This window comes from Phascolarctos cinereus, unplaced genomic scaffold (assembly GCF_003287225.1).
Source record: "Phascolarctos cinereus isolate Bilbo 61053 unplaced genomic scaffold, phaCin_HiC Scaffold_3;HRSCAF=262, whole genome shotgun sequence".
NCBI lineage: Eukaryota > Metazoa > Chordata > Mammalia > Diprotodontia > Phascolarctidae > Phascolarctos > Phascolarctos cinereus.
The window spans coordinates 131870007-131890516 of record NW_027555736.1 but is presented as its reverse complement, the minus strand read 5'-3'; the positions used below and the strand labels follow the sequence as shown (position 1 = coordinate 131890516).

At 37.5% G+C, this 20510-nt stretch overlaps 1 protein-coding gene across 1 annotated transcript in view; it reads left to right on the top strand.

Annotated features, from left to right (window-relative positions):
- IGF1R (insulin like growth factor 1 receptor) overlaps positions 1 to 20510 on the top strand; it is a 385064-nt gene that overhangs the window by 314671 nt on the left and 49883 nt on the right. Inside the window, exons 6-10 of the mRNA XM_020964050.2 lie at positions 6352 to 6566; positions 10097 to 10223; positions 14561 to 14799; positions 18274 to 18441; positions 18679 to 18883. Of these exons, the coding sequence (XP_020819709.1) occupies positions 6352 to 6566; positions 10097 to 10223; positions 14561 to 14799; positions 18274 to 18441; positions 18679 to 18883 (954 nt within the window). The remainder of the gene's footprint in view (positions 1 to 6351; positions 6567 to 10096; positions 10224 to 14560; positions 14800 to 18273; positions 18442 to 18678; positions 18884 to 20510) is intronic.

Below are 20510 nucleotides of genomic sequence, written 5' to 3'. Positions count from 1 at the left end.
CAACTAAAATCCTATTTTCCATAGGAAGCCTTTTCCAACCTCTCAATTTTAGTGCCTTGCTTCTATTAATTATTTCCTATCTATCTTATATGTAGCTCACTTATTCATATCTATTTCCTTGTCTCCTCTGTTAGATCATAAATTCCTTGAGGGCAGGGACTGTCCCCAGTATTTAGCACAGTACCTGGCACATTTTAGGTGCTTGACTATCTTCCAGTTTTTTAATGGGATACAAGTTCTGAAGACTCTATTGTGATCAGGATCATAAGGAATTAAAATGCCATCTTGTCTTTTTAGGAGTCATACATCTGAAATATAAATAATAAGTAATTTTTAAAAGAGAAGCAATGAAGCCTAGTGAATAGTGGCTTTAGAGTCAGTTCACATCTAACTTTGTAGCTTTGTGCTATGTGATCCTGGTAAAGTCACTAAATTTTTCTGTGTCTGTAAGTTGCAAAAAAGGTATAGATCTGTATTAATAGAACAAGTTCTTTCCTGGGAGCTCCCTACGCAGATGAAATAGGAAGTCTAGTTTGAAAAAGATTTTTTAAGGATTCTGAGCAGGCCAAATAGATAACACAAAGTCCATGCACAAGAGAACAATACAGACCTTTCTTTATAGTTCAGTTACTCCAACTGAATGCAGGGTTATAACTGGCCTGGTTTTCTTCTTTCCTGGTCTCAGCCGATTAGAAGTAACAAATTAGAATTGAAGCGGGTAGAGCAGTACCTAGAGAAAGGCACCCTGACAGCAGTAAGAAATGATAGCATTTCATCAAGGGAGAAGACAACAACTATAAAAAGATTTAATTAGCTGTAGAAGGAGAAGCAATAAAATTCCCATGCCAGAGTTGCCCATAGTGGTCATCAAAGCGTCAGAGTGTGCCTGGAGCTCATCATGGCTCTTTTTGTACTCAGGTGAACAAGTGACCAATCTTGCCTTTTGTCCAGTAAGGTGACCTATTTTCTTGAAATTGAGTAGATTTCATCTACCAAGTTTAGATGATCCAATCTTCTCCCAGGAATTATGTAGAGCATGTGAGAGTTCAGAAAGCGCAGTGGTCTAGAGCTATTTAGCATGTGGCAGACAATCTCATATCTATACAGTAATAGAACTTAGTACAATTATTTATATTGGTAATCAATAATCATATTGATTAGTCTACTAGTCATAATATACAATTATTTATATTGGTAATCAATAATTATATTGACTAGTCTACTTTGGTTATGGTATCATAACCAAAATAATCAGATAAAAAGATCATACCCAGTTTCAGAGCAAAATTAAAATATGTTCCATACACTTTAAGAAGGTGGGAAAATATATGGTAACTTTCAGGAGGATTTCCATTAAAACAACTCAAGAAGAGTTTTATCACTTAGAAGAAGTTAGCTTTAGTTGTCTGGCCATTTGTATAGAACAGTAAAGTAAAGATTACTGGGTTTGGAGTCAGAGGACCTGAATTCACATTTGAACTGTTTATTACCTATATAACTTTTCTGGGCTTCAGTACCATCATCTCCAGTCTGAAGGGGAGTAAGGGGCAGTCCTTAGATGGTTTAAGGACCTTTCCATCTCTATGTCTTGTTAAAGATCAACTCATCCTTTGAGGATTCCAAACAAACTAGTCTTTGTAGTAGTGAAATTTTAAATTATTTAGTGCCCTTATTTTGTATACCTAGGAGCTTAAATAGAGGGTTGTGAAGACTCAACAAGTTTACTTTGGATTGGTCTGAAAACTTAAGCTAGTTCATATGCTCTGGTACCTACCAATTTGGAGTAATTAAGTACCTACCAATTGGCCACAGGTTAGTATGCCTAATACTGTAGCTCAGAGCCTTGAATAATCCACCTTCTTGCTCCCCTAGGAATGTTAATGGTATGCTCGAATACAGGTTGGTTGGTTGGTTGGTTTCTTTTTTTTAAATTGCTTCAAAATTCTACTGGTAGAAGACCTTTTGAAAGGACTATTCCAATCCTGCCCATTTTTGCCCTCTGCTTCTAATTTTCACCTCTGCATGCAGTGGAGGCAGGGCAGTAGTAGCTAATCTTTTGATCAGTAGTTAAGCAGATATAGAAAGTGAGTTTCATTTGAGGCTTTATTAAGACTCATAAAGGTAGACAGATATCTTTGCTTAGGATATCTAGGACTTGCTTAGTGTAACTTTCAGCAGTGCCTTATTTGGACAATGGCCTTTTGAGACATAGAATGGTAATAGGGAAGTATACTTAATGTATCACAGAATCACAAAATTAGAAAATCATTAGATCACAGATCCCAGAGATCATCTTGTCTAACACTTCATTTCAGAGATGAGGAAATCGAGGCCCAGAGAGATCACATGACTTCCCCAATATCCCATAGGTAGTAAATGATGGAGCCTAAATTCTAGCTTGGGACCAAGATGCCAATTCAAAATACTCCAGTACTTCACTCTTCCTGTTGTACCACATCACCTCTCTAATTCAGCCCTTGTCTGAACAAGAATCCCCTCCACAACATACCTAGGAAGTGATTGTCCAGCCCTTACTCTGGAAACCCAGTTTCCACTTTCAGATAACTCTAATGAATAGACAGTGGTATTGTTGCTGTTGCTGTTTTGCCTGGAGGTTAAATTTGTGTTTTTGCGACTTGTCTTGTCCCCACTGCTCTTTATTCCGTGCCATCCAATTAATTACTTCTCCAGGTTTCACAAACCTCATTCCTTTATATGGCATGGTTAGGATCAGCATCCTAACCCCTATACCAATGCAAGTTAAGATAGTTTTTCTTAAAATATGTTGAAATCATCCTTGAGATTTTATTGGCTCAGGCTGTCCACATCACTTCCTGGTCACTTGAGGCCAAAACAACCAGAATCAGGGAGAGCCAGTCACGTGCTTCAGGCAAGGGAATTTCATTCATTCTCCTTCTATGACTAATTAAATCTCCCTTTATTTACTCCTGAATGGCATCTTGTTTTGATTCAGTATTGAATATAAACTATTAGAGGATTGACCTGAGTCAAGCCCAACCCAGAACATCTGTTTTTGAACAGAAGTGTTTTTGAACAGGGGTACAAAACTCTCAAGTGCTGCCTGAGCCAGATTAAAATGTAATAATTAATAAATATGTGTATATATAGTATGTATATAATTAATAAATATTCACTAATAAATTTAATAAAACAAATAAAAAGACAATATAACATAATGTTAACTTGTGGTTTTCCAAGTCGAAATGAGGCCTGCAGGATCATTTCTATTTGAGTTTGATATCAGTAGTTTCGAGAACTCTTCATCATCCTGCTTGCTCACCTCTAGCTATTTAATATCCTTCCTAAAATGTGGTGCCCAGAACTGAACACCAGAGGTATCTGATCAAGGCAGAGTACATGACTACTGGCTCAATGCTGGATACTCCGCTTATCTCAGTGCAGCCCAAGATCACATGTTGGTTATTGGCTTCTTTATCATGCCATTGACATTGAACTTGCAGTCCACTAAAACTCTTAGGTCTTCAGAAAAATGATGGCCTTACCATTCCTCTCCCCATGTTTCTCAGCTTATAATGAAGAGGTTGATTTCTTGAATATCAAATATAAATTTCTCTATTGTGGGAAAAAAAGATGAAGGAGGAGCAGACCTATGATTATATCAGTGTCAACAACTCTCTCTACCAATGCAGATCTTCAACAGACAGTCTTACTTAAATAGGAATATTGATAAATTAAATGACTTGCCCAGCATAATATATCCATGTGTGCAGGATTTAAATACAGGCCTTCTTGACGCTGAGGCATTATGTTTTGCAAAGTTCTTTATAGCAGTTATTTCATCTGATCCTCTCCACAGCTCCAGAAAGCAGTCAATGTAGGTATCATTATCTCCATTTTAGAGATGAGCAAACAGAGATTTTAGATTAAGTGACTAGCAAAAGTTCTACATATTAGATCTAATCTACAATTAGATCATTGTCCACTAGCAGGCAAGTTTCTTGAGGTTAAGGATTGTTTAAAACTTTGTACTGGTATCCCTAGCGTGTTGTACAATGCCTGGCTCATGGAAGGTATTTAATAAATACTTATTGATTGAATGATTAATTTAAAACTCAAGTCTTTTGTCTCCAAATCCAGGGCTCTTTCTACCATATATACAAAATATTCTATAAATGTTAAAGTGATAAATGAAAGTTTTTCTTATGGATCCATTAAAATATCATCATTATAATTACACAAAAAGGTATTCATATGCAAATAATTGGATCCTCATACATTGGCAAAGGGAAACCTGCCCAAATGTTAAGTATCTAAGTATTGGGTTTCCTCATTGGGCTAGGCTTTGACCACTGAGAAACTGAAGAGTCATCAGAGTTTCAGGTCGACTCTGGTGTGCTGTGTTTTGATGCCCCCTAGGGCCAGTTCTAAAGAGGCAACCAATTTTTTTTTTCCTTCCTCCAGACTTATTTTCTTCTATTTGGGTAGGTCCCATCGACCAAGTTTAGATTACTCAGTGTTTTTCCAGAAAGTATACAAGTAAGAGCTGTCATTGGTGCTAACCCTATCAAGCCTCTCTTAGGGTAGAGATGTAGGATTTATACCCATTTTTGGGGGGGGGTTTCCTATTATTCCCCCTATAACTTAAACTCTCAGATGTGCCTCTCCTTTCTAGTCTAAGCAACAGTCATACTTATAATTGTCCCTTACTCCTTCTCTAGGCCTTCAGTGAATTCTTAGTATTGGGGGCATTAACTCTGAAATCAGCTGGGAAGGCCAGATTTTTGAGGAGGTCTATGATACAGATTAAAAAGCTAAACCTGGGTACAGAAATGAATTCTTTTGCCTGGGTAGCTAAAATGGATGCCTGGAACCTAGGAGAAAAACTTAGTTCAAAGTTTACATACAAGGAAACAATTTTTTTTAAGTGCTTGACTTACTCAATTTAAAATATTTAGAAAAAAGTGAATCAAAAGGAAAACCAACTTCTTATTAAGTTAAACAATGATAGAAATTGAGCTCAGAATACATACTTTTATTAAATTAACTGAATATTAACTCTAAAAAATTCAACATAAGCTAATGGGGTAAATGGTTTCAAAGGCAGTCTAGTTTTGTACATGAGTTATACCTTAATTCTAAGTTAATAATTGAAGACTTTTTAAAAGAGATGGTCTCAAAGCTTGAGTTTTAAATAGGTTGGCAATATGGCCAGATACAGAAGAGAGAAGGAAGGAGGCTGTCTCACATGTATGTGGTTATTGTTTTGATGCCTTTTGGAGAACTTCAGAATTTTATGTAGTATCCCAAGTGTGTATGCTTTACTAGCATTGGCTTTTTCCTGACTCTCCTTCCAAAACTTTTAGAAGTTGCTTGCATTTATTGCAAAAACATATAATCATGTTTTAAAGTGATTAATCAGAGATACAAATTTCATTGTGTCTGACACTCATTTGTCAAAATCATGACTCCTAATTCATGTTTTCCCATTTGGGAAAAAGAATGTTTTGTTCATTGAGGTATTTTGGTGCAGTTCTTTCTTGCTAGGGAAATGAAGATAAGGGAAGCCATATTAAGCGTTATCTGGGATTAAGATGAAAGTTAGCACTGATTTATTGATTTCTTCTTCTGATTTTGAAACGTCATCATTGACAGGATACTTTTTTCCCCTATAAATCTTATTAAACTAGTCATAGGAACAGTTATTTTCAAGTTGATTTATATTGACAATAGAGAGTCATCTTGGATTCATCTGAAAGTGTTGCACAGGGTGTGTTAGCTAATGCAATTACCAGCCCTTGGCCTGTCTCCATCACACCGTCCTATCCAGGATTCCATTCTCTCCTAATGGGAAACTCATATTAAGGCCCAAGGATAATGGCAACTTTTTTTTTTAACAGCAAATATATAAATTTTTCTGCTTGGTTAACAGAGTGTTAGTGTTCTGTTTTATACTTATTTTATGCGTATGTGTATCTTTGTGTGTGTATGTATATACATATACACACACATATATGTGTGTGTGTGTGTGTACATATATGTAGTACTGTACTAAGAAAAATTATGAAGGCGTTTGCTGTGGAATAATACTAGTAACATCCTCTTATGTAAGAAACATTATTTGTTCGTAATAGTGGTTATAAAAATTAATTAGTGTCTTATCGATTTCAGCATGTTATCCTTGAATCATTTTGTTACCATTGTTAATAGTAACTATCTATTCTTATGTATTGTTAATAACCAAATTCATTATTGTCAAGGGAAATACATTATAAAGCAGGATGCTAAAAAAGAAATATGTTGACTAGCTGCACTCTAAAGACTGGCACCAGAAAACTATATGTACATTAATATTCATTTATCATTTCACAGGAATTATTCTTTCTACGTCCTTGATAACCAGAATTTGCAGCAGCTCTGGGACTGGAACCTCCATAATCTGACGATCAAGGAAGGGAAAATGTACTTTGCTTTTAATCCCAAATTGTGTGTTTCTGAAATTTATCGAATGGAGGAAGTATCTGGAACTAAAGGTCGTCAAAGCAAAGGGGACATAAACACTAGGAACAATGGAGAAAGAGCCTCTTGTAAGTTAATGTTCAAAAGTATTGTTTAAAAAATAGTAATAAATAATAACCCTTTTCTAGTTAACTTGTCCATTTTGCTGTACCCCAACCCCAGCTTCTTAATTCATTGTAGAATTAGAGCATAGGCTATGTAAAAATGGATTTTAGAAAAAATTATGAAATCCTTCAAAGTTAGTATTATGGAAAATCGTCTTATTTTTGTGTTTGTATATTTCCTTTAGTAAGCATGTGTATTAGCAAGATGAATAATGGTGCGTGTCTATGCTCAGATTGCAGTGTGGTATTTCTGGAATACACACAGTAGACTGTCTCTTTAGACATGCATACATAAACAGAATCTAGCATAGATTCTTGTTTAAAGAAGGGACAATGGCTCACCAGGGCCACTGCGTTTGGCTAACTGAGCCCTTACTATCTTAAAGGAATTACAGATGTGGAGTTAGCCAGTAATACAGCCACAGTAGTGTCAGCCACCAGCAGTGCCTTGAAACTGTTATAGTAAGGTTTCATAACCTTTCCTCCCCCTTCCCCCTCCCAACCTTTCAACCGGAGGAAGAAATGAAAGCATAGAGACAGCCAGAAAATTAGAGTCTAAATTGATTTTGAAATTGAAAAATGCATATTATTATACTTCTACTTATTGTTGTAAGATATACTTTCAGGCCATTGTAACTCATTTGTAAAAATGTACTCAAAAGTTATCATACAAACTTGCATTCCAGAGTGGTGATTTTTTTTTTTAGGGAGATATTTCCGGGGGGATGGAGAAAGAATAATGGAAGTGAACCAGAAGCCAAATTGAATTGAGGAGTTTGCTCCCCTCTCCATTATTAAGAAGCTAAAATGTGCAGTTAGTTAAAAACTTTCATCCCCTTTTCTTTTAATAAGGAAAATGATGGGAGAGGGTTTGGGGGAGGGGGTAGATATTTTTAAATAACCAAGGTTGTTTGCTAAAGAACTCGACAAGTAGTTTTTACATTCAGCTTTAGTTTGCTCTGTTGGCAGCTGGATTAGCATGATAGACTCTTAGACTGCTGGATCAGAAGTCCTTGAGCCGAGAGAGATTGACCTGGAAAGCTGCAGAACGTCTTCATAAACTAGGAGCCCAATCTCCCTTGCTTCTTTCTCTCACTCCTAGCTTTTCACCCTCTTTAGCCATACCACTTCCATAAGAAAACAACCCAACCACCACAAAATCCCATGTAACAATATTTTGAAAACATATTTTTCTTTAATTTTTGGCTAGTCTGATCTATCAAATCATGAATAATAAAAACAGCCCCTTCCCTGGGAAATAATTCCCACATTTCTGACAACTAAGTAAGTTTCTGTGGCATCTTTCTGAGCTCAAATTAATGTATTTTATCTTCGAGTTCAATTTCTCTCTGCATGGTTAGAGCCCCATACTAATGTCAATGTGACACCATTGTGTCAGTGGTTTCATTCTGCTAGTTTTACTCTGTTACATTGTCACAAACTGTGCTTCTCACTTCAGCCTTCTGTCTTCTAAATACATGCTATTAGTCATACAGGTGACCAGTCAAGAGAGTATGGGTGGGTCATTCAAGACAATTCCATTGTCCTTACTAGAAAAACAGTTCAAAATGCATGTCTTACTCTGGGTCAGTCAGGACAGTTCCACTCTCATTGCTAGAAAAACAATTCAACGTGTTCTGCTGCTGACAGCAACATTATCTTTGTGAACCAAGGGATAATATGTAGCGTTTGAGTTATTTTCTCAAATATCAATCATTTAGTCTTTTCAGCTTCCAACATTGTATAACTAGCTATTGTAAACTGAGGGGAAGTGTGAGCTGGAAAGAATTTGTTTTTACTGTCTACTTTCATATGAACAGGTTGGCTTCTCAAGCAGCCACCATATTCTTTTTTCATATAGTACTTTTGCCTCAGTTTCTCATCTGTAAAATGAGCTGGAGAAGGAAATGACAAACTACTCCAGTATTCTGCCAAGAAAACCCCAAATGGGGTCACGAAGAATTGGATGTGACTGAAATGATTGAAAAAAAACTTACCTACCATTTAGAGATATACAAGTAATTGTGAGGCCATGATGTCGGCATCTAGTTCTCAGATTGAGGGTTCTTTCCTAATTGCTAATATACACTTAATTGTGAGATAGAAAACCCAAAGGGCTTTAGAGAAATATCTTTTTTCTTCCATACTCATGCAGTATTTGTTTTCTATGTTTTGGGAAGGCTGGCAGAAGGAACCAGTTTTTCTCAAGGCTTGTTACTCCCTAGCAACTTATGCTCCCTATTCCAAACTGAACTGGGACAAAATATTTGTGTGCCCAAGAGACAGGGTGTGTACTAAAAAGTGTGCTAGGTTTGGAGTCAAGAGAAATTTGGGTTTAAATCCTGCCCCTAATACTTATTAGCTGTGTGACCATGAGCAGCTAAATGGCACAGTGGATAGAATGCTAGGCCTGAAGTCAGGGAGACCTGAATTCAAATGTGGCCCCAGATACTTATTAATTGTGTGACCTTGGGCAAGTCACTTAAACTTGTTTGTCTCAGTTTCCTCATCTGTAAAATGAGCTGGAGAAGGAAATGGCAAAGTACTCTAATCAAGAGAACCCCAAACAGGGTGGCAGAGAGTCACACATGACTGAAAAACAACTGAACAACAAACGACAACAAATAGGGGTGAATCCTGTAGTTTCTACCAACAATCATAGGGTTGTTTTTAAGAATAACATGGAGCAATGTTTGTAAAGTGCTTTGTAAACCTTAAATCTCTTAACGTAAATATAAACTATTCTTTGTCATCATCATCAATCTTAATTGTTAGGGTTTAGATAATTGTCCCCTTTGAAAGCTATTGTATTCAATTTGTTATCACAAAGTAGCTTCTTTTGCCATAGGAGCTACCAGTCCTGCCCATTTTTAGTCCCAAACCAACCTAGGGCCTTAAACTTAAGGTATCTTCCCAGTCTGTTCATTAACAAGTGTTGAATCAGAGTAGATTATTTCTTGGGGTTTTGTCAGGACTGGGCTTTGTAATTAGTTTTGTCATTTTCACTATGGAAGACAAATCTAAAAAACAGAAGCCAGAATAAATACAACAGAACTCAGTCTTGCACAGGCATATTTGTTGGGTCATAATTGAGCCCCACTATTAGCTCAACTGTTAGTGGGGATTGGTTAGAAAGATAAAATTACCTGCTCACATGTTCAAGTGGTCCCACTGTTTTGAGTTAAAACAAATTGAACAGGTTCATCACTAACTACACTGGATTATATGACAAATGGCAGCCTTTCCATTTCCTTAGATATGTGTCCAGGTCATGTGGTCAGCATTCAATACAGTTTTCAAAAGACCCTAGAAGTTATCAATTAGGAGTTAAATTAAAAATTAAGAGTTGCTAGTAGAAATAAAGCCATCTAGAAACTGCAATAAAAAATTGATGAGAGGGCTAATTTCAGTGAATAGTGTGGGAAAATTATCACCATGTGACTATGGAAAACAAAACACATTTTGTCACTAATTGACATTTCTTTGTGCTTTAGGTGAAAGTGACGTTTTGCATTTCATTTCCAACACTACAATGAAGAACCGGATTAAGCTAACATGGCAACGATATCGTCCTCCTGATTACAGGGATCTTATTAGCTTTACTGTTTACTTCAAAGAGGCGTGAGTATCCATGGTCAGAGCCTAATGATGTCATTCTGTAGATAGCGCAAAGAGTGGATAAGGTTATTCTTTTGGCCATTGTGTTTATTAGCTGAATGAAAAATCAAGTGAGTCAGCAAAGGCCCTAGAGAAATCACCCACTATTTGTAGTGCCCTCTTTTCATCCTCAAGTGCCCTTCTGTTCAAGCTTTCTTTGGCCCTCACGTAGTGCTCAATCTAGTGGGAAACAGAAATAGGGAAATGTTAGTTTGAAGTCTTTCATTATTTAGTGGGTATTTAGAGATATTTAACTTAAATAATCTAAAGATAAAAAGCTTTTCAGACTCATTTCTGCAGCAGATTATGTCTCCCATACTATCATACTTCTGTAAACTCTTCTTACCCCTACAATATGTCTGCTGTATTTCATCCTTCATGTCCCTTGTCCAAAGCTACTTCCAAACTTAAAAACAGAGCACTGGGGGATGTAATGCTTCCTGTAAGTCCGTCTCTTTCAATAATTCCACCACAGTGTGATCTTTCTCCAACAGTTGATCTTATGCTTTTTCCTCTCCTGTGGCTATACCTCCTTCTCTCAGGGAGTTTATCTCTTCCTGTGCTGCAACTACCATCTTTATGCTGTTGACTCCCAACTCTACATTTTAAACTTTAATTTCTCACCTCAAGCTCACATTTCTAAATCTCAAAAAGCTCCATTTCTTTTGAACTCAGTCAACTTAAAATGAAATTCATCACTTGGACTCCAGAATTGGCTTTTCTGTCCAGTTTCCCCATTCCTGCAAATGGTTCTGTCAATCTTTTGATCCTTCAGCTTTGCCACTAGGGAACCACCTTGGCTCTTCCTTTTTGCTTTGTTCCTAATCAGTCACCATATCTATTGTCTTACCCTCTTAATCAGTTGGCTCTTTACTCTGAGGCTCCAGGTATCTAGTCATTGTAGAGAAATTGTGGCAGCACTAAATACTCCCTTTCTCCTGTTTCTTGCTTGCTGGCTTACATGGAGAACAGTGGCTGTTCCATAATTTGCCACTTGGGAAGGATATAGCCAGTTGGAAGGGATCAGTCTCTGATTACTGGGAAGAAGACTTCCATCCCTCAGAGAGATGGCAGACTTTAGGTCTGTAATGAGGTCTACATACATTTCAGAAATAGTCAATATAATGATTTGTTTTGCTTGATTATTCTTACTTGTTATAAGAGAGGGTTTAGGGGAGAGGGGGTATATAATTAGAAAGTGATAGTAATGTTAAACATTTTAAAAAATAAATAAAAAATGTTAGAATAGCAGTTATAATTCACGGTTATTTCACATCCCCTGTTTGTAGCAATGTTTTTATAAATTCATTTTAAAGCCAAAATAGTAAAATGCCTGCCTGTTTTTTGTGGTCTATCACAAGGTGACAGTGGAAAACCACAGTAGTGTTATTAAACTTACTAATTTAAGAGACATTTTTTTTCTTTTGAAATAATCTTAAGGCTTTGACACCCGTCAGTCAATTCTCAACAAAGATTTATTAAGTTTGTACTGTGTTCTAAGCACTGTGCTGAGAGGTAGGGTAACACAGGAAATAAGAACATAGTAGATAAAAGCTAGTCTTGAATTTTCAAGACCTGTGTTTAAGTCTTCCTCTGAAACATACTTACAAAGTGATTTATTGGTAAGGCTGGTCTGCATCTGTAGAGGTAGTTTCCACACTGGGAATCCTGCGCATGGAAGAAATTACAATTCTAGACCAAATAGTTCCATATATAAATATGTATATATACACATACAGACATATATCACATGTATGTGTAAGCATATGCATATGCCAGGTATGGAACTAGGAACTAAGATTACAAAATTTAAAAACAACGCACTCCTGACCTCAAGGAAAATATTCTCCAATTAGGAGTGGAGATGGAGTACACAGAGAAATATAAAGGAGAGGGAAGGATAGAATTTGGAGCTCAAAATTTTTTTTAAATGTTTAAAAATTGTTTTAACATGTAATTGGGAAAAATAAGATTTATTTTAAAAATAATAAAAATATTCATTTTTGAAAAAAAAAACCCTAAGGTATAATAGAAGGAAATAAATCCACAGTGGTCTAGCAGGAAGATTGCTTGAACTATAATCAGAACATCTGAATTCAAATCACAAATATATTATTACTGCTTTTGTCAACTTGAGCAAGTCATCTCCCTAGGCCTTAGTTTCCTTAACTATACAATGAGGGGATTATCCTAAATAGTCTCTTGTATTCTTGTGGTTCAGTCATGTCTGACTCTTCATGACCCCATTTGGGATTTTCTTGGCAAAGATCCTGAGTTTGCCATTTCCTTCTCCAGCTCATGTTACAGATAAGGAAACTGAGGCAAACAAGTTAAAGTGACTTGCCCAGGGTCACATGGCTAGTAAGTGTCTGAGGCCAGATTTGAGTCTTCCCAACTCCAGGCCCAGCACTCTATCCACTGCTCCACCTGATTGCCCAGATAGTCTCTCCCAACTCTTAATCCATGATCTAGAGTACTCTAGGAAAATTTGAGGAGAGAGAAAATACTTTGGTGGGGGGGGGGGATCAGGCCTTTATTAAAGAGATGCCACCTAAGCTGAGCCTTGAAGGAAGAGGATGACTCAGGGTGGAGATGACGAGGGGGTCTGTTCCGAGTATCACATATGGCCTCTGGGAGCACACTGAAGTGGGAGACAGGGGAATCTATAATAGTCTAATATGGCTAAAACACAGAGTGTATAAAGTGGAATAATGTGAAAGAATTTTGAAAGATCAGATTAATGATAATAACTAACATTTATGTAGGACCTGCTATGAACCAGGCACTATACTAAGTACTTTACAGCTATTATCTCACTAATCCTCACAATAACCCTAGAGTTTGTTTGTCTGTTTAGTCATTTTTTAGTAGTGTCTGACTCTTCTTGACTTTTTCTGGGTTTTCTTGGCAAAGATACTGAAGAGGTTTGTCATGTCTTTCTCTAGTTTAAACCATGTTAAATGACTTGCTCAGGGTTATACAGCTAGTAAGTGTCTAAAGCAGGCCTGCACAGCCTGTGGCCTGTGGGCCAATTGTGGCACGCCAAAGCATTTTGGGCGGCCCTCAAAAAAATGTAGAGGATGTTGTATGTATAAAAAATGTAGATTTTTTTATGGGTTGTTCAGGCTGGTCTAAGGCCAGATTTGAACTTAGGTCTTCCTGACTCCAGGTGTAGGACTCTATCTCCTGCACCACCTAGCTGCCCCACAATCCTGGGAGGTAGATGATATTTTACAGATGAAGAAACTGAGGCAAACAGGCTAAATGACTTGCTCAGGGTCACACAAGTAATTAGTGTCTAAAGTCAAATTTACACTCAGGTCTTCCTGACTCTAGACCCAGCCCTCTCTCTACCATGCCACCTAAGAAATTGTGGCTGTCAGCTCACTGTGTTATCATAGAAGCAGGAGGAAGCCACTGGAGGTTTTTGATGAGAGAGGAGTGACACAGTTAGCCTTGTTTGTGTCTCAGATTATTTTGGCAACTGTGTAGAGAATGGTGTGGTGAGGAGAAAGACTAGAGATAGGGCGTCTGGTTAATTACCTTAGTCTAGGTGAAAGGGTATGGGAGCCAGAAGTCAAAGAGTGGTCACAAAAGGTGAAGATGGAGGGTGAAGGCCAGAGAGAGAATAGTCCATGATGACTGAGCTTTCTGGCCTGGAGGTGCATGAAGAACAGTATTAAGGAGAGCTAAGTTCCCCTCCATCCCTGATCTGGGAGGGGCAGCTATGAATGAAATGAATTTAGAAAGCCTATTTCTTTTTATGATAAACTGTTACTTAATTCATGAGTCTTCTAAATCTGTAGTCTCCTAATTGTTTGGCTGTGAAACTGCAGATGCTACTTTATAGCAGTTTTTTTTTCCTTGAGGGGGAAAAACCATTTTACATTTAATGTTGCTCTTAGTCCTTACTAATAGCTGATATTTTCCTCTGGTAATTAATTTATTGGTGCCTCTTGATGGCAAAAAGTTGCCTTAAAATGTTACTGATCTGCTATACTGGGGAAAGGAAGTAAACGGCAATTATCTGTATTTCTAAGGATACCTTGACTACTACTTCAATGACTATGGGAACTCCATCTTCTACTCAACTCTTCTACCCAAGTGTTTAGTTCTCTAGTAAGTGAGGAAAAGAAGGTAAAATGAAGAGATACTTGTCTAGTTTATTCTGCCGCAAACCCCAGACTCCTTATTTGGTTAGCACTCCTCTTCTAGAGATTCTGATGTCATTTTCTCCCAGGAAAGTTTTGGTTTTTTAAGTGCTCCAAAATAGCCTATGTACTTTATTGATTGTTTTTCAGACCATTTAAGAATGTTACCGAGTATGATGGGCAAGATGCATGTGGCTCTAACAGCTGGAACATGGTTGATGTGGACCTCCCTCCGAATAAGGATGTCAAACCTGGAATTTTACTGCAGGGACTGAAACCCTGGACTCAATATGCTATCTACGTCAAAGCAGTTACTCTCACAATGGTGGAGAATGACCACATCCGGGGAGCAAAAAGTGAAATTGTGTATATTCGTACCAAAGCTGCAGGTATCTACCATACAATACTGTAGAAACTAGCGCTATCCAGGTAGACCTCTGTTTCCTCCCTTTACCTCAATAGAGGAACATACATTGCAGGAAAGGATTTAGAGATGGAATAGGTTCGTCTGGTTTGGGGGTTTTTTTTGTACTCTTTGATCATCTTCCTCTCACTCCTTTGCTTATATATGTACCACACACATTTTTCCTATTTTTAATTCCTCTCCATTCTCTCCTGTAACACCCCTTCCCCCCCATACTTAGAATAGTTTCCCACTTTGCTCTTAACTATCCTCTTATTTCCCAATATGATCCAATCTTTTCCACAGGATTTGCCCAGCTTAATGAGGAAACATAGTTACTTCCTAGGGAAGGAAGGAAGGAAAGGTGAGAGAAAGGAAGGAAGGAGGAAGGGAGGGAGGAAAAGAAGGAAAGAAGGATTCAAAATATATACCATCTATTGTTTGCCTGCCTTGTTTTTCTCAGAATGTAAGCTTGTAGTTGGCTAAGCCCCATCTTTCATTATATCCGTTACATAATTTGGTATTCAGATTGTGTATCATTATAAGTTCAAAAGATCATAAATTTCGAGCCAGCCCAATGGTTCCTTGACACTAGTGATGACGTTGTTACTGGCTTTATCATATTTTTTCCAAACTATCTTTTTACTGCTTAACTTCTAACTTTGGAAAGTACTTAACAGAGTAAGAAATTTTGATCTCTCTACATTAGCAAACATCCAGAAGCCAGCTTAGCAAATGAGAGGTAAGAAAACATAGCTTATTTTTTTTTTTAGAACTCTAATATCACATTCATGTGGTCATTTTTGGTTACAAGGTGATTGTTGCAAGCTTCTACAAAGTTCCACAAAAGAATGTTAAGTAGCAGTGAAGGTCAGACAGGATGGCTTAAGGGGGTAGGCCTTTTATAAATCTCTTTAGTTTGGGCTTATAAATGTAAAGCCTTTTCCCTCTCTTCTTCCATCTGCTTGTAAGCTGCCTCAGTTAGGTAAACTGACAAAGAAGAAATGATACCATAAAAGTTTTACATCTAATTTTCAAAAAGTAGTGGAAGGATAGTGGGCTATGGTGACATGCCGTGCAAGAACTACATTCTTCGCCCAGGGAGGTGGTGGGTGAGTCATATGGATCTTTATGGGGTAAATTGCTCATCTTGGAATGTGGAAGAGCCAGGGGAAAGAACACTTATGCACCTACAGTGAAGGTGCTTTCTTTCCTCCATATAAAAACGAAAAACTAGTACTTGAGGAAACGTTGCTATACTTTGTCTTCCCATCTTTCAGAAAAGGTATAGATAATGACAGGGATAAAGAAATTCCTGGCTCTTTGCCTCAGGTAGCTGCTGTTTTGCATCATCTATCATATGAAATATGTGTGGATAAGTTGTTTGTTTTTGAAATACTTATTTTTGGAAACCGTCATGTGGCTGAGTATCAAGTGGTCTTATTTACTTTGAAAAAAAAAAGCTAGTGTTAGTCATATCCTTTCCCAAAAGAATCATGCCTTGAAGGTGTACAGAACCTTGTGTGTGCATGATAATATTTTTAAAGTATCCTGGAGCTGGCCATCCTCTTCTAATTTTAAAAATGTGCTGGATGAAAATGTTGCTAAAGTGTCTTAGAGTGAGAGAGACTTGCATTCTGGAATAAACTTCAAAATTTAGGGTGTTTTTCTTTTTCTTTTTAAAAATAAACTCAAACTAGAGCAAATTTTCACAGGGGCCACATGGGCCTCTTGTAGCCTTCCTCTTCTGCCCAAGTTAGTTTTGGGTTTGGGTTGCAAAGAAGATGAGGGGGAACAGCAGAAAGAAAGTTAAACCAAATTACTATGATTTGCCTGGAATTAAGTATTTTCCTGGTTAATAATACTGCTTTTTTTTTTCAAAATCAGATGTAAAATATTTGAAATTTTAGCTCCTACTCAGGGATACTTCTCCATTTGATGGATTTCCCTCCCTGATCTTTATAGCTCCTTTTTTCCTTATCCTCTAGTTCTTTTCGCTGTTTTCATCTTTACTTATTGACATCACTATGAAAAGGTAGAAGTAAAAAAAAAAGAGCCTCAAATCAGTTCTATATCTGTACCATTAGCTGTTCAAATGAAAGATTTTTAGGGGGAAAGGTTTGTGATAATTGACTATAATTGATTAGCTCTTTATTTCATATATATAATTGGATTAGCTTTATATTTCATGCATCCATTTAAATGTTGCACCCTTATTGCCATGGATAACCATGCGGTGCTGTATTCTTTTCATGTAAAATACCTGCAAATAAGTATAAAACAGATATTTGTAATGTCCACATTAATTTTGCTTTAAAATTGGGCAGCATGGAGTAGTGGACGGACAGCCAGCTTCAGAGCCAATAAGAGCTCGGCTCAGGTTTTGCCTCTGACATAACTGACCCTGTCATGCTTGGCAAGGAGCTTCACCTCTCCACAATCTAAGCACCTCTCTAAGAAAAAGCTCTAAATTGCAGAGAAAGTGACTGACAACCTACATTAAAAGAGAGAGTTTCATTATCTTGGAGTTCCCTATTGCAATGAAATCACAAGTCTAGTCCCTATTCTTAAAAACTCATAAGTTATAAATTTTGGTGTTTATAAATATCCTCCCTTATGGCTTAAATCTGCACTAATATTTCATTTTAATTAATTTGCATTATGCATCTCTGAAACACTGCTAAGAATGCTGTCATTAGATTCTCTTCCCCAGCGCCCTCCCCTCCTCCAACACCCCCATAAAATCCTGGAATTAAATAGCATAAACTTCCTAGTAATTTCTCCCCTGCTCACATGGTCTTATTACATATAACTACTAAATATTTACATTGCATACATTTTGCTTTAACAAACCAGATTTGTTCTAACTAGAGTCAAACTTAGAATGTTCATAAAGACTTTGATTTTGCAATCATTAATTCAGATGTTGGGTTTTTTAATTTCTTTTGACAATAATGAGATTTGTAGCATTTTTATTTAGAAAAGTCAAATATGTAGATATATTTCTTTGGGGCATCCTTTAATACTTCAAGAATCTAATCTTGATGGTCTGTGTAGTCCTTCCACCAATGTTTACAGTCTCCTAATAATTAACATAACACTTAAAGGTTTTCAAAGTTCTATACATTTATTATGTCTTTTGATCCTCACACTTACTTGAGGTAAGTGCTATTATTGTCCTCACTTTCTAGACCAGAAAACTGATGCTTACAGAGTTCAGGTAACTTGTCAAGGGTCACACAGCTAAGTGCCTAAGGCAGGATTTGGACTCAGGTCTTCCTGATCACTTAGATGCCCAATGTAAGGTGGTCTTTATAATAGCTGAAAATGTCATCACCCGATGGTCAACTTTCCTATGATTTGTCTCATATGAAATAGTATTTGTGTTCATTTGTGCTAATTTGTCCACTTATCCGAGATACGTCCCATGCTCTAACATGTGCTTACTTTTTTCCCCTAGTTCCTTCTATTCCCTTGGATGTTATTTCAGCATCTAACTCATCCTCCCAGCTAATTGTGAAGTGGAATCCTCCTTCCCTCCCAAATGGTAACTTGTCCTACTACATAGTAAGATGGCAGCGGCAACCTCAAGATAGTTACCTCTACCGACACAATTATTGCTCCAAAGGTAAGGATGCTGAACGCATTACCCATAAAAGATGTTGAGACCTGTATATGTCAGTTCCTGTTATTTGAAACTATCAAGGCCTTTATACCATACAAAACAGGTAACTTCTTAAACCTCTAGTTGAAAGACAAAAGCTAAGTTCTTTAGTCAGATTGTCAAGTCTTTTTTTCTTATAATTATACATGTATTTTTTTAACCATGCTGTCCATTCTATTTTTATTTCCCTTTTTTGAAAAGACAAAGTTCCTATTAGAAAGTATGCTGACGGCACCATTGATGTTGAAGAGGTTACTGAAAATCCGAAAACTGAAGTCTGTGGTGGGGAGAAAGGACCTTGCTGTGCTTGTCCTAAGACGGAGGCTGAGAAGCAAGCAGAGAAAGAAGAGGCCGAGTACAGAAAAGTCTTTGAGAATTTTCTGCACAACTCCATCTTTGTACCCAGGTCTGATTCATACTTTCAGTATCTCTCTAAAGTAGGAACTCACAGAGTGATTCTAGGGACTCCTGAGGTCCACAGAGATACACTTTGGTTCTCGAGTCAATTAGGAAATGAAGGAATTGGTCATGGAACACAGATATAATGGAGACAGAAGAGAGAGGGGGGAAACAATCCCAGAAAGGAAGGTTGGGGGGAGGGGGAAGAAGCAGCAAACTGCTTAGTCAAATGGATATATTGAGAAAGCAGATAAGCGCTGGCTGTGGAGGCAGGAAAAGAAGGAGGAAATGTTGAGTGTGAGGATTAAAGTGAGAGTTTCAGAAGTTAAGTAAATGCCAAAAGGAACCCCTTGCTTTAGTGTTTGGGAGCCAATAGTGAAGACCAGCCTTACATATGAAAGCATTCACAAACAAAACCATTTCCTTATTACATCCTGCTGTTCTGCTTCTGGCAACTGGGACTAGTAGAAGGGCAACTGCAAAGAGCAGTAGAGTGACTGAAGGATATATGAATAAAGGGATATGAAGTTGGACCATATGCCCATTTTTTCCTATGAGGTTCAGGATATTCCTATTCTGCATGTGACCTGAGGAGTTAAGTATGGTTATTCTTTAAACATTGCTGTTCCATAAAAAGTAATCAGGAGGTACCTACTGAATTGCATCAAAGTAAAAATCTCATGGTACCATCTAGTAACCCCTAGTTACCAACACCTGTGCACAACTGAGTCAGTGAGCAGTCTCCAGCATAGTTGATTATCTCCAATTTATCCTGTATGTATTTTGTTTGTTTGTAGTTGTTTGCATGTTATCATCCTTGTTAGACTGTAAGCACTATGAGAATGATAACTATCTTTTTGAACCTCTTTGTATCTTCAGGGCTTAGCAGGGGGTCTGGTACATAGGAAACACTTAGTAAATGTTGATTGATTGTTGACTGACTCTGTGTAGGCATTCACTTTTGCTCATTTTACTTCTTTTTTTCTTATGCTATATATATAGCCAGTCCTGACAGGATTTTTTAAATTTGAAGAACCCTTTTGTTGAGTGACTACTCATTTGTGAAACCATTAGTCACTTTGCCTTTGAGTTACCCCAAGCATGTGAAGACTTCTCTGGTAGAATGGGCAGATGAGAATGATTTGTTCCAATGGCCATGAAGGTGACTGAAGCAGGCAATGTGGAGTGCTTAAAGCCGGGGTGGGGAACTTGCAGCCTTGAGGCCACATGTGGCTTTCTGGGTTCTTGGGTGTGGCCTTTTGACTGAGTCCAAGTTTTACAGAACAAATTTGGATTCAAAGGGCCAAATTTGAGGACCTAGAGGGCCACGGGTTCCCCACTCCTGGCTTATCAAAGATGACATGGTCATCTACTGTATCCCAGGCCATTCTCTACTTTTGTCTTACCATTAGACCTTGATGACTCTGAAAGAGAGAATTAGGCTGACCACTTCATATAACTCTGCCTCACTTAAATCCAATTCATGTACAAGTCAAGACTCGATGATGTCTTTGGTTCCCTTTGAAAATGAAGGGTCAACAACAACGAGTTCGAAATGCATTTTAAGTAACATTTCTGGTATTTGTCTAAGTGGTTGAAGATCTGTTTCCCCATCTATAAGATGTGGGAATTGG